This window comes from Haemaphysalis longicornis, unplaced genomic scaffold (genome assembly GCF_048455015.1).
Source record: "Haemaphysalis longicornis isolate Haplotype H1 unplaced genomic scaffold, Haemaphysalis longicornis Haplotype H1 scaffold_12, whole genome shotgun sequence".
In the NCBI taxonomy this organism is placed as follows: Eukaryota; Metazoa; Arthropoda; class Arachnida; order Ixodida; family Ixodidae; genus Haemaphysalis; species Haemaphysalis longicornis.
The window spans coordinates 64358260-64372836 of NW_027526225.1; the positions used below are offsets into that span (position 1 = coordinate 64358260).

At 46.8% G+C, this 14577-nt stretch overlaps 2 protein-coding genes across 3 annotated transcripts in view; one reads left to right on the forward strand and one right to left on the reverse strand.

Moving 5' to 3' along the window:
• The first annotated feature begins 3125 nt into the window (after window positions 1–3125).
• Window positions 3126–7818, forward strand: LOC144161992 (uncharacterized). 2 transcript variants are annotated; one of them, XM_077692529.1, is made up of 5 exons: window positions 3126–3387; window positions 4430–4489; window positions 4549–4617; window positions 4746–4805; window positions 7596–7818. In XM_077692529.1, the coding sequence occupies exons 1-5, from the start codon at window positions 3169–3171 to the stop codon at window positions 7629–7631; spliced, it is 444 nt and encodes a 147-aa protein (XP_077548655.1). In that variant the 5' UTR covers window positions 3126–3168; the 3' UTR covers window positions 7632–7818. The 2 variants fall into 2 exon arrangements, with proteins under 2 accessions (XP_077548655.1, XP_077548656.1); XM_077692530.1 differs by lacking the exon at window positions 4549–4617.
• A 5138-nt stretch (window positions 7819–12956) lies between these two features.
• Window positions 12957–14577, reverse strand: part of LOC144161994 (uncharacterized) — a 50847-nt gene continuing 49226 nt past the window's right edge. The window contains exon 7 of the mRNA XM_077692531.1: window positions 12957–13992. Within this exon, the coding sequence (XP_077548657.1) occupies window positions 13816–13992 (177 nt within the window). The 3' untranslated portion in view covers window positions 12957–13815. The remainder of the gene's footprint in view (window positions 13993–14577) is intronic.

Genomic DNA, 14577 nt, shown 5'->3' on the forward strand with positions numbered 1-14577 from the left:
TTATTTCATGAGGGTGCTGGGATCGTAAATGCTAAAGCATTTCACTAGAGATAAATGGGAAACGAAATAAAGGCAGTGGAGATGACTTGTGTAAGGGGTCAGGTTGTCAATATGGATGATAAGGGATGTAGGCGATGCTGACACATCACTGTACCGAGAAACGTGGATACCGAATCGTACCGGGGTAAACTACACGAACTAATTACATCAGTCAGAGGGCCTTTGTCGTAGAGCAGGGTTCACAAATAAACATAAAAAAAGCAAATGGGCCCGGTGGCCAAGTTTAGTAAATGAAATTCATTAGCTCTGGAGACATACAGAATGAAGATAATATGATGAAATGAAATGATTGTCTACTAACCAGCAGTCTTGTCTTCATACAAAGTACAACGGCATTCCTTTATCAGTACGCAAATACGTTTTGTTTTTGATGTTTGAAATGTCTTTCTTTTTGCCGGTGAAATACACCTATGTTATAGTAGCCATTATTCACTTGCCCTAACCACGTCAGCAGAGTATTTTTGGGCACATGTCCGGCACAGTGCATGCCTGGTCTGATTTAAAGCGAAGCTTTTAATGCCTCAATGACGGCGTCCGGCGCACGGCAAAACGCACAGCGGGAACGCCAACATTAGACAAGCGCATATATAAACACGCTTCCCGATGTGGGCACCAAACCTGGGTACCTCGCGATATGAAGCCGTTGTCTATCCGATAGCCGATTCCGAGATGGTCGACAAAGAGAACAATTTCAAATAGAAGCATTTCACTGGTTTCACTGGTGACCTCGCCTTGCTAGCGTGCGCATGAGACGGACCGTGTCTCGATGCGACGCGGAGGCCTTCCTAAGGAAAATATGACGATCGTGTTAACCAGGAAAAGACGCCGATCCTCATCTGTGGTGACTCTAACGTCGGCGTTTCGAAACCGTGCGGAAAGTGGATGACGGACTCATGCACGGGAACGACATGCTCAAGAAGCACACGCTGCCTACACTATCGGCAAGGAATCACTCCTGCATAGATATGACGTTTGCAAACAAGCTGTGTTGCATCGCAGTGGCAGAATCTCCAACCGCATAGCGCACCGATCACAAGGCGATACAGTAGTAGAAAGGCGATACAATAGTAGAAACCAAACAATACAAACTTCCGGAGTACAGCAATAACTTTGAGGCAGAAGGAATCGCGATTTTAAAAGCACTTGAATACCTCCAAACTAGTTTGAAAGAAGGTAACGTACAGTTGTATACTGATAGCCTATCAACCCTAAAAGCAATTAGCAACCCAAATAATCGGAACCCAAATATATTTATAATTAAAGAAATGCTCAACAAAATAGCAAGACAGGTCAAAATAACGTTAACTTACATTAAAGGTCACAGTGGCAATATCGGTAACGAAATAGCGGACCAAATGGCTAAAAAAGCAGCAAAATATGGCGAAAAAATTGACTGGCCTATTTCACTACAATTTATCAAAAAACAGCTCAATATTAACCTAAGAAAACATTGGAATGTTGAGTGGCAACAAGAAGTCAGTACAAGTGTACAGTCGTCCATGCAAGTGGAAAAGCGTAATTTGTGAAGAATTCTCTTCTTATTAGAATGAAAGGAATGTCTTTAATAGGTGTCTTCATTCAGCTGAACGATGGAGTGCTACCCTCACAGATCACTCCCTTGCATTTGTGCTTGCTTTGACCTTGCCACTTCGCCATTTGAATCGCCCGCAATAAAGCGTCGCGTTTCAACCATCGTCGCCGTTAGACAGAGGGGTCGTCAATCTTTTTGCGATTTTTATGAGCCGTTACAATATTTTTTCCCGAGATTTTATATTTTGTTGTTCGTTTTTCGAGGAAGCTGTCTAGGATGCATATTTTATTCCCGGATTACATTGTTGTAAAAATTTAATACTTCTATTTTTGTGTCTTTTTTTCAATGTTCCGCTTTGACCTATTGTCTTTATTGGCGCAATTGTAAGAAATTATTGATCTCCTTCCGCCTGTTCTGCAGTTTTGTGCAAATTCAGGGCGTTAAACGGTTGGCCTGTTTTAGCATTTTTTATTCTTTGTTACAACGTTCTCTTCCGGAATTTTTTATTTTATTTTTTCGTTGTTGCAGGATATGTATAAAACCCTTTTTTTGGTTTTGTGTGATAATTGTTTTGTTTATTTTTCATCGTTTTGTTTTTGGATTCGTTTAAAGTTTTGTTTGACCAAATATATCCTTTACGCTGTTACAACAATTACATGTTTTAATTCAGCGCCCATTATGCATTTTTGTACAAATGCAGGGCATTACACGCTTGACCCGTTTTCTGAATGCGCAGCGCCCTCTTGTAGTAGGCATTCCTCGGACTGATGCAACGCTTCTTTTATCGACTGTTGCTGAGAGTGGCATTCGGAAACTCTTACTTCTATTTGACCTGTACGGCAGCCAGTGACGCATGTGAAGTCTGTGACACACCAGAGACCATACGGTATGTTCAATGACAGCACCGACATTTTTTTTTCGAAAAGGAGGCAGCTTTCTACAACCCAGTGGAAGCTAGATTCTGAGCGAACGTTCCCTGAGGAGAAAACGCTGGGTCACTGTGCCCTCCTCCGTCCTCAAAGTACAAGGCGACCAAATTTCTATACTTACTAAAAACGACGGACTTGTACAAAAGACTGCAGCAGAGGAGGCTGTATGTACACTCTAGGGGATCACTGAACTCTAACGTCTATCGCAATGCTGGAGGCACCTCTTTTCGCTCTGTCCTTACCTTTTCTCTTCTTTTTAAACTTACTTCTTTTTTCCCAATTGTTAAATTTATTCAGGTGGTAAAACACTTATCGGGGGATCTTTGAGCCAAGTGTCAGCCCCATACGTTGTATGGATAATTTGTAAACAATTTTTGAAGATAGCCTTTCTCAGCCGATTAGCGCGGCGCCGCAGCGAGCCGATCTCTGCTGCCGCATCGCGATCGCGGCTGACGTAACGGCGAGGCGCCCCTGATTCACCGATTGGCTTCCGGCTGCTCTTCCTGCGTGATCCCCAGTCGGCGTAGAGTACCGGATTTCTGCAGCGACGTTCCCATACGAGCGCTCCGCTTCCTCTGCATCTGGATAAAGATGAGTTATCCGTGCCACGTCATTGGCTGCAAAGCGAGCGACTGGGGTGGTGTCAAAATGGGGCACTCTCTGCCGAAAGATTTACGAGCTGTTTGGCTGGAGCGCATCGGCCTCTCCGAGTCGGTGGCGCCCAGAAGTTCTCGTGCTTGTTGCAGGCATTTACAGCCCGAAGCGTACCTCTACAACCCGGAGTTTGTACAGAGGAGCGCCGTGGGCATGAAGCATGTTCATTTGAAGAATAATACCGTGCCGAATTTGTTACTTCCCAAAACACGGGTGAGTCTGTCTGATTAACGTTTGTTACACTGGTTATGTACTGCACGCTTCACATGGAAACGATATCAAGTTCGGCCTCACTCCTTGCGTGGGCTGGACGGCGAATGTACATGTACAGCGGACAGCCTCTTATGTGCAGTAAGTTTGGTCTTACCGAACACGGAAGAGCCCCCCCGTGATATTGTAAAACAGCAGCATTTTACACTGAATTCGGGGAGGGGGGTGAAAAAGCTCGTTTATAAGACTTCGCCAAGTTAACTGGCATATAACGTATCCGTTATGTTCGCGGAAGACGTCTGTATGGCCGATTGCAGAAACGTGTCAAGTAAGGCAATCATACGAAATGTCTTTTTTGAAACGGGAATGCTGCTTTCGCTCACCTCGAAAAATGCAAAAACGGCAGCGGAATAGGAGTCGCAAATAGGGGGCGGCGCGCACGTACTGCAGATGGAGATTCTTCGATGTTGATCACACCTGCAATTTGCACAATGCATCAGGCAAGCAAGGACTCTGAGAACACGTAGCTACCAGCGTCCTTAAAGTTTCATATCATTCTGAATAACACAGCGTCCAAAATACCAGTGAATGACTGCAAACTTGCCTGGCATTTTCCTAAAAGCTTCATATATGTAAACGGGGTAGAACTTCAACCCTGCGAATGCTACTCGCAGTTTTTTTTTTGGAAGGGTAGAGTTCATGAACACAGCCTCCAAGGAGAGAGCCCAATGCTGGCTGAAATTACAGGCTGACTATTACTGGAGGCCTTGCTTGAAAGATGTACACTGGGAAAAACTATTTGACAGAGCACAATAGATCCCAACGACTATCCACAACATAATGAAATTTTCCTTAATTCAGATGTGGCAATTCGGGACTGATGCAATGCAAAAAACAGGCGTGCAGCTGGTATGAACATAGGCAGTTGCAATCTAGAAGTTCGTGTCGTACGTCAACGAATACATGTCAATAAGTGAGGGAGAATGTTTCACTTGCTCTTAGACTTTCTCACAACCACCTCGGCATTTTTTTTTTCAAAACACAGTTGGATCACCAGCCGAGTCAAAGGCCAACTGATGTGACGACCCAGGCCTCTAAATCTCCGGTAAGAACAACATTTGATGCATGTAACTTGAGTGTACTTTGAAAAGAACCTCCACACAGAAAATGCAGATATTTCACCAGGAGAATGAAGGGCCAGCTGTTGTGATGACCCGTGCCTCTACCTCTCAGGTAAGAAGTATGGTTGATTTAAACAGTTGCATATAGATGGTGTATGTAGTTAGGAAAAACCATTATTATCGATGTTGTGTTACCTAATTAAAATAGCAATTTTATTTTATGTTGCTATGCTGGTTCAGGTGCTGGTGATGCAAGTGCCTGGAGCAAGTGCGAGTGCTGCTGCAATCAGCCACGGCCAGGTAAAAGCAGCTCCTCTGATGCCGCTAACCTTACTGCCCTCACTGGTTCGTACCCACGATCGTACCCTGCCCTTCATTTTTCTTTCAACATCCCCAATCTAGCATTTCATTTTCTTCGACTCATAAGCTTCTGAAGTGTGTGCTGCTAAATGGAGGACAGTATGCGGGGTGTGTACTAACTGCACACTGCCTTCTCAATCAGAGGGGAGCTCACATATGCCCAATTGTTTTGTACGGACCCTTGCGGACATGCACATGCTTTGCTGAGAGGCGCAGTGTGGGCGCCCAGACAACACCAGAGCGTCGATTCATCGGTGGGCTAAAAAGCCTAAGAAGCCATATGGCAAAGAATGTCATATAGTGACGGAGAACTCCTAGTTTGCATTATACAACAATAACAGCACCCATAAGTGCCTGTACAGGCATTTAAAGGGGCACTGACACAAAAATTTTGCACCTTGTTTTTTTTTTGTTGCGATAAGTATATAGCTGGTGACCTACTTATAACCTGTAGAAGCCTCATTTGCTTCAGCGTGGGACGGTTGTTTAATTAGAGGCATTTTCAATGAGGCCAGTCGCAGTTTCGGTTTCAGCGAGTGCCGCGAAACGATGGATTTTGTGGATTTTGTGTGAGCAAAGCTGACCACGTGACCGTCGGAGGGATATCACAGAGCAAAGCCGCCGTAGCACTGTCGAATCCGCATCGACGGCAGTTTCTGCGAATGCCCCCACGTACTGATCTCGTGAGGCGCTTAATTATAAAACGACCGTGGATGTGACGCAGGCGCTGCGAGTGCAAATGCTACCGCGGGTAAAGAACGACGCGCGACGCTCGAGACGCTGGGTGGCAAGACGCGCGGTGGGAGCAGCCGGCCGGTCTGCCTACAGGTCCGCCTACAGATGTATTCGGCCAGGTTCGGCTTAGCACTGCGGCGGGTATTCGAGTGCCGCTCTCGTAAGCGGTGCAGATGACAATTTTTAATGCAACCCGCCATCGCATCATTAACTCCTTTCTCAAGTAAGCCACCATGGTCGGGACTTGGGGACAATTTCGTGCAGCGGTAACAAGCTATCACTCGAGCTACCTGCGCCGGCCTGGGCCACTTCGCGGTCGTGGCCGCCGCCTGCACAGCGACCGTGCGGCTAGCTCAGTGGGCTTTTCGTGCCTCCGGCGCGTTTTCGCATCCAATGGTAATAAACAGTAATAGAAACAGAATGCCTGGAATCTGTAGACCTTTGGTCGCGGCCAGCTGCCCGCTTAGCTGACGAAATCACGGCGCCTCCGCCGCCAACGATCGGGTCGTTCGTTCTCGAGAGCAGAGGCTCTGCCCTCCAGCCCTCCGATTGGAGCGGCGAGCCGGGCGAGCCGGCGAAAAACGCCGGCAGTGCGGAAGCGGCAAACACAAACTCGTGACGTGTTGGGATGTTGTTTATTTACACGATATCCTCGGGATGTCGATCGCGCGTGGTCCTCTGCTGGCTGCTCGGTTGCGTTTCGCACACATTAAAATTGATTTTAAATATGTTCTAGGCTGTATTCGCGGCTGATATTTTGCAGATGATGTATATGTGTTCCCAACAGTCTATCTCCGAAGTTATCTCGCCTTCAAAATTTTGTGTCAGTGTCCCTTTAAGAAGTAGCAGCATGACACTCCCGATATATTTTCTGGTATGAACAAGCTTCAAGGCACAAAGGAAGGAACAGCGCACATTTCGACGAAGGACGGATAGAAACACATATCAAAAGTGCTGACTATCAACTGATCGTTGTATTAGGAGTTGCGAAAAATAAATTGCGCACTTTATGGGAAAGATGCAACAAGCGCGTACACAAAAGAGAGGGGAAGATTGCCTAACCTATCAAACTATTATGATATCAGTTAATTTGACACAATAGTTTGACAGGTTAGGCAATCTTCTCTCTCTCCTGTAGGCGCTTGTTGCATCTTTCCCAGTAAGTTTGCTATTTATTTTCAGCAAATTGTGATAAAGCGATCGGTTGATAGTCGATCAGCTCTTGTAGTGTGTGTTTCTAACTGTTCTTCATCGAAATGTGCGCTGTTCCTTCCTTTGTATCTTACCACCAACTAGCCCAACACGCTGCCCTCTTCAAGACACAAATTTTTCACAGCTGAATGCAAGTGTTTGTGATCAGTTTGGTGACGCAACCCAATTCAACGGGAACCATCAGCTCACATCACCAGAGCGCTCACCGGCTGCCAGTGCTGATTCAACTCCAGCGGCTGATTCATCCACACCATCCCGTGTTAAAATTTCCCTCGGTCTATCAATCATTCCACTCAGAATCGTTAGCATGTTTTAAAAATGCTTGTCGAAAAAATTTGCTTTTATGTTTGAAACGTTCACGTTAAGGGGATACATTTGCATTGGCCATGTCCAAGAGAGTGGAAGTGCGTCTTTTTCGAAACCGCGAATTCTCTTTAGCAGAAGTGTGAAGTAATTGGGGGATGACAACTGGCGAATCACGAGGGGAAGAATATTTAAAGTACGCAGACATTTCTGCACAGGTTGTCCGAAGTTGCTATCTGCAAGCGTCATCGCCGCGCGTGCCGGTAGCGCGGGTGCGCAGGCCTAGTGTTGACGATGGTGGCTCGATCTTGCCGATGCAGAACAGTTTGCTTACATAAAAATTTATAAAATCTACTAGATACGAATCAGAGCATGTATAAATTAGTTTTACAGCAAAGCGATGCATATGTTAAAGAGGATGTAAGAAGGCCGCGGCATGCCCTTCACGAGAAACGGCTTTTATTCTTCTCCTGGTCGCAGTACTCGGAGGATGACGGCCGCCACGACCTCGGATAAGGGCTTCCCAGGCGAGTCCTCTGCGGCATGCGTGGCGGAGACTCGTCTCCCAGAACGTCCAAACCACCCAGTCCTTCGCACGCGGCGGCTAGCTCCACGGGCACTGCCCTGCCCGTCGCAACATACATATCTTGTTCGTAGTCTGGCTGCCCGTTGTGCAAGCTTGCGAAATAACTGTCGCTCTCCTGAGCCCTTCTGGTACTTGCCGTGTTCTTTTTCGCTGTATCTTTCTTGTGACTGCATCTCTGGGGCAATGCTGCCTCGAGTTTCGCTTCAACAGTCTGCCTACGGTTCCTGGAACTTTGAACCGCCGGTCATGGCGGTATCACAACGTTCGTCGAAATCGTTCGCGAAACTATCCTCTCGAGTCTGAGGGAAGGAACTTCCCAGGTGGGACGACGCCCTGGGCGCGCAGTTCGTGGAATTTCCTGTGGAAGTTACGCCTCTTCAGCGCATCTCTTTCGGAGTCGGTGAGGGCAGGCGAACGCTGCTCCATGGGCTGCTGTGGCCATAAAGTTTAATACTAATACGTACTAGAAGGAATATTGTAAGCGCCGGTTAGGGCCATGACACCAGAGGAATATGCCTCCGGACAATCCTCCCCGTAGTTGTACACAAACACTATGCGCCAAGTACTAGCAGAAGGGTATGCGCCAGTGGACTGGTACTTCGCACGCTTGTCTTCCACACGCAATCATGCTTCATCATCGTCATTAGTTGTCTATCATCATCAACGCCCGGCTTGGTTGTTCTTTGGGGCTCGCTCCCTGTCACGTAGGACAAGGTTCGCCTACCAATACTTGGTTGGCGGCCCTCCTCTACGACCTCTCCATCTCCCCTCGTGATCTCACTGGTTTGTGCCCCTCAACACAAAATTCTGCCAACGCCGATATGGTGCACCCATGATGGCGTGTCAAGGTGTCATCTCCCCATAGCAGCAAAGGCAACCTTCTAATATTATTGCTGCTCACGATATGACAGGTTCAAATTTATTGTGTTCATAACAGGTTGGAGCTCTTTTCCACAGTCATTCAATTTGCCTAGCTTTTCAAAACCGCCACGGCCTTGTATAAAGCTATAAGAGATTTGCTAGTTCACGCGCCCATACGGTACCCTCTTCCACGCTGTCCATCCCATTTCTACTCCGCGACTTGCAAATTTTGCCATCAACCCTGCAACCTCTACCATTCTCTCTTACCCTTTCCTAACTGCCCCATCACAACCCCAGAGAAATGGGAGGATATTCTGGCCAACTCATATTTCCGCCACCAGTTTCAGATGGTCAAGAGAACTCGGACGGCTGTGAACGCCCAGGGACTTCTGGTACAGTTAGTACAGGGTTCTAGAACACTGTACTTCTGGACTGCTTCTCACCGACATGAGACCATCAACTGAAAGTCGATTGGTTACCACCCGCTAATCTAAAAACGTTGGCTAGTACCAAGTGATGAGGTGCTATGATTCAAAAGAGCTCTAAAACCCACACATGCGGAATCATGTGTAGCCGTTCTACAAATCAATTTATAGCAAGACACGCACCGACGATCAACAAGAAAGAAATGCACAGCGAGCAAAGCACTGTCTGCAGCTCTCTTCAAATTCGACTCACTCAGCGAGGAGAATTTTGCCAGCGGCTGCAGCAGCCGGTGGCGGTGGCTGCTTGCTCCGCCGATCTCAACGCGACGCCACGCCCCTACGGCCGGGCTACGAGTTGGGGCCGCCTCCGCCGGTGGAGTTTTAAAGACAATAGTCTTTCTTGGGCTAGTTAAGCCCAAAAATTTTGGTCTGTCTGTATGTCTGTCCGTCTGTCTGTCTGTGACTCGATTCAGCCACCCGGCCAAAGTAAAATTGATATTGCGCAATAGTCTTATATACTCACAGCCACATGTAAACGTGTAAGCCCGGTTTATATGTTCATACTTGTCAACTTTGTTGAACAAGAACAAGACATTACGCAAATATAAGACAGGAGATTAGTACACAAGGGCTATTTACAGTGGTCCTTTATAAAAAAATCATGGATGCTTGGTTTTTCGATAGCAAATCATATTCTACATCTACTGCAGAAAACTGCCGCCTCCTGGCGGCATATGAAAAATCACGCGGCAACAGCAAAGAAAGGTTCCACTAGCTAGGTTCCACGTTCTGCTTGGAACGCACGTGGAGCACGGCCACGCGGCTCTATAAACCTTCTAATCGAGGAACCAGCCCTGTGGCAGTGGAACGCGGTAAATTCAAATCGCCTTGCGAAAACCTTTAGTGTGTTTACCTTGGAATGAGCGCGACGGTACAGGAACAACATGAGAGGTGAGCGGGAAAGCAAAGGGGGGCATTTCCTTGGCAACTGTCTACAAAGACTATCGTCTTTTGACGACATTTGCAACGACAGGAGCAGATACGCGGCCAATTTTTTCAAACTGACCCAATCTAAAAGAGTTGGGCACTGCAGTCGAACCTCGTTCTAACGAAGTAGTATCGGGACAGTAAATTAGGTCGTTGTATCCGATATTCTTTTACACAGTAGGGGCAAAAATTGGTTCAAGCAAATCGACTGTCTGGCTCGCGCGAAAACTCTAAATACAAAAACGCATTAATTAAGGGTTAGAAACCACGACATACGATGTAATCCTTACCTGCCTCCGAGAGGCATTGCAAACTAAATGGACCGATACATGATAACGTGGAATTAACCAATTTCTTTTGACAAAACTAGCCTGCGTTGTTATATATTTGAAGAAAGGTGTGATGTGAAAAATGTTTGTGCTTTCGTATTTTCGTTTTGCTTTTTTTTTTTATTCTAGCTTTCGAGTTTCGAGTCTTGCGCGAACCAAACATTTCTTCGTTACGGCTGTTATCGCGCACGGCTGCTTCGGTACAGACCGGCTTCGTTAGGAAAATTGCTCGCACTAGTGGCCCAAGGCTGGAGGAACAGCCATGAAGAACAGGCTGTAGGAACAGAATAGCTGGCGGTCTTTCCCCCTTCGTCGGAGACCCGGCTGTTGCACGTCGCACGGATTTCCGTACTTGCCGCTGAAAGCTTTCCATGACTGGCAACTAGTCCGGTCGGTATCGTTTTGTCGGGAGGCTTGACATTCCCCCCAAGGTGGACCGCATTAGCACGCGCTGGAACCCGCGGCAGCCGGCTTTGCTAATTATGCGTTGATAGCGCATACTCGGCGTCTGGGCTCAACACGACGAATGCCCTCCGAGCATCACCCTCAGTCTCATTTTCATGTTGTCGACTTGCTACGTCGGGAGCCTTGACGTAGTCCATAATCTCCGACACAATGCTTTCCTGTCCAGTACAGGATAAAGGACCCTCCCAAGGATTGAGGCAGTTATCCTACCCTCTCGTTGCTCGAACCAGGCTCTACACTGGGCCTGACCTCTCGTGTCCACTTCGATCTGTCCACACTGCAGGGTAATCAGTTGCAAACCCCGTGCCCACAGTTCATCATGAGGAGCATACATTTCTACGACCCGGAGAGAAGCAGAAGAGTCTGGGGCCCTGAAAGGAGGGCATCACCCCTAAGACAATTACGACACCCCCTTTTTTTCCTAATAACCGTTTATCTCTCTCTCTCTCTCTCTCTCTCTCTCTCTCTCTCTCTCTCTCTCTCTCTCTCTCTCTCTCTCTGTCTCTCTCTCTCTCTCTACGATGGTGTTCGAGCGGATGCGAGACTTCCGTCGGAGTCACTGCAGGTATCCGTATCCTCGCTGTCCGTCACCGAAGAGAACAGCAGGGTGCTTGGAGCTATTTCATGAAAAAAAAAATTCACAGCATATCCACGGGGTGAATGATGATGAGTGGGCGAAGCTCCTGAGGGGAAATCATCGGTAAAACCGTGACTCTTCAGTGAAAGTTCGCCCACTACATCTGTGTCCGAACGTAACGTCTAGAAAGTCTCGCTTAAACCGCGCGTCGGCACCTTGGGGCTGAGCTCGCCTGATGCGTTTTGCAGACGCCTCACGAGCTCTCACTGCATCGGGGTCTGCCTGCCGATACGCGCGCTTTCTCGCCGCTTCCCGTTCTCTGACGTTTTGGAGATCCTCTTCGCGCCGCAGCCGTGCCGCTTCGCGTACGGCAGGGTCCTCGCGCCGTTGCCGTGACGCTTGGGCCTCTCGTTCTCGAACGCTGGGATCTTGGCGGCGGCGTCGCGCAGCCAGACGACACGCTTCGGCCTCCCGCTCTCGTACGGCAGGATCTTGGCGGCGGCGTCACGCAGCTTCACGGAGCGCTTCTGCCTCGCGGGCTCGCACATCTGCAGCCTTATCCATCGGGCGACTCCGAGCGCGCGCCAACAGCGAACGGATTTTATTACAACGCTCCCCGCCATCTAGTAAACAATCCAAGAACTAAACTAGAGGTAGCCACACCATCTAGTAAACAATCCAAGCGCATCTTTTCATCATATACAACTACCGCCATCTAGTAAACAATCCAAGAACTAAACTAGAGGTAGCCACGCCATCTAGTAAACAATCCAAGAACTAAACTAGAGGTGGCTACATACATACGTCGAGGATGGACAGACCCACGCCCTAAGGAGCTTCGCCCCTAAAACGCCTTTAACGCACACTGCTTTCACAACTACTTTTGTGGACAAGCAGTCACACAACGGGAAGTCACAAAGTTAATAAAACTGGTAACAACTTCTGTTGCGGTACAAGTGTACATCTCCTTAGACTCTACTCTCAAAACATCAACTACTCTTGCCCAGCTTCAACAATGTTCAGGGAAGAGCATGTGTCCTTTAGATTGCCTCCGCTAGCGCAATGGCTACGCTGACCACTAGTGGCGTAAAACAAGAGCACAAGGCATGCCACATGAATGCATGTCACGGCTGTGAGTGTCGAGATCCATTCTACACAGCACTGATCCAAATGGAAAAACTGTTGCACCAGGCATGAAAGCAAGATTTGATATTGGGGTACCTACGTGCATATAAGAGTCACAAACAAAGCGTCATTTTCCTTTTCCCAAAGCTATAGTAGTACAGTAAAATTTTGTTAACTCGAACTCGGTTAATTCGAACTTCCAGTTAATTCTAACTCACGTCCAGGTCCTGACACAGCCGCGTATATTTCTATGGGCGAAGACTTGCGATAATTGGAGCGCGTCGGTATCCAGAAAGGGTTAATTCGAACTATGATCCCCTGGTTTGCATCGCTCCTCGCAGAAGTCGGCCCAGAGTGATAACAACGTGTTGCAAATCCGAACCAAGCCAAATTTACTACAGATTCAAAAGAACGAAAACATTTCTGTAGCACAGATATATTTATTGAATATATTTTTAACTTAGACATGGATGCAGTAGAAAATAAACGGCATCAAACTACCCGTAATGCGCAATAGTACAGCTACACAACACACACACACACACCAATTTTGAGAACCAGGAGTATAACGGCGCTTCGAATATAGCTTTGACGTTTTTTCAAAGCTTTTCTAGAGACGCTTGAAAGTTTCTAGGGCATTTATAGTCTCGAGACATGAACTTGCAATTATACTACTCTGGGCCACCATAAACACTGCAAATGTGCAATTCCGTCAGTTTTTTGACTGAGCGATTGAAGGGCAACCATAGAGGCAATATCGCTGAACACGTAACAGTGGAACCCCGCTGGACAGTCAACGCAGAGAGACAAGACTTCTGGATGATTATCGGTACAACGCGCTCTTTACGCGGAAGTTATTCAAGTAAAGGACAGCCACAAATGATAACTACACGGCTACAAGAGCGAGGAAAAGAGCCACAACAAAGTCGTTCCGTACAAAACTTTTGTCCATCAAACCTCTTTTGTTATTGCAGGCAAGTGTTAGTTCTAAAAGGCTTAATTTTCGTTAAATATTAGAAAAAGGTAGCGTTGAGGAAATACAACGTATTCAGTGGTTGGTTGTTCTGTCGCGACAGGTCATTGTTCTTCCAGTCAACTTGCTGCAGCTGAAGCAAGTTGGATACATTCAGGCACACAACAAAGGACAAAGCAGAGATGATCAAAAAATGCGCACACAGGCCACTATAACCCGCAACCATTTTAATTCACAACGCCATTCAGGTATTTTAACGATAAGCTTTCTGAGAGAAAAAAAAGTCCACATGGCAGCCTCGGACAGCCAACTCAATGCCAGCTCAACAAAGTTACCCGCAGAATCGACAGCAGCTTGAAGGTTACCACGCCGTTACGCCTGCTGCAACTTAATTTTGTGGTACTCTCTCTTGTAATGGCTCCTGAACTTCTTGAGCCGGTAGAAGGGTCCTCCTGTGAGGCACTTCGACGTGGTGTCCGTCAGGTGCACGTTCCACATGAACCACGTGAAGTTTGCGGGGATGTCCTCGTGACCCATTATAAGGGTGGCCTGCGGAAAAGCGGGGGAACAAATTGTCATTCCTTTTGTACATAAACGGGAAGCTTCTTGCCACTACAAAAGGCGCAGCTTAGAGAGCACAAGTTTCTCCCGCAGCTGCTGCTGATTCTGCGATTTCCGTTGTTAGGTTGTCAGCTTTTCTAGACGATTTATTTATTTATTTATTTATTTATTTATTTATTTATTTATTTATTTATTTATTTATTTATTTATTTATTTATTTATTTATTTATTTATTTATTTATTTATTTATTTATTTCAATACCTTGTATGCCCGAGGGCGTTACAGAAGGGAGTGGTTATGTTGCAAGTATACAAAACAATTGTTCACGAAGAGATTAATCACGTTACACTCGAAATGCGGTTTATATAGTTCTGACTAGCAAAAAAATTTTATATAAATTCGCTCTTCTGGAATTGGTGATTCTGCATTGTTTTAAAGCCAGAAAAAGCCCTTGAAGGGGTTAAAGGAAAGTGACGTTTAGAAGTTGTGCGTGTATTGAATTCGAAACCCAATTACTAGAGAGCTTACGTAACTTCTTGTAACCAGGCGGTTCGCTCCACCAAAGAGGACTG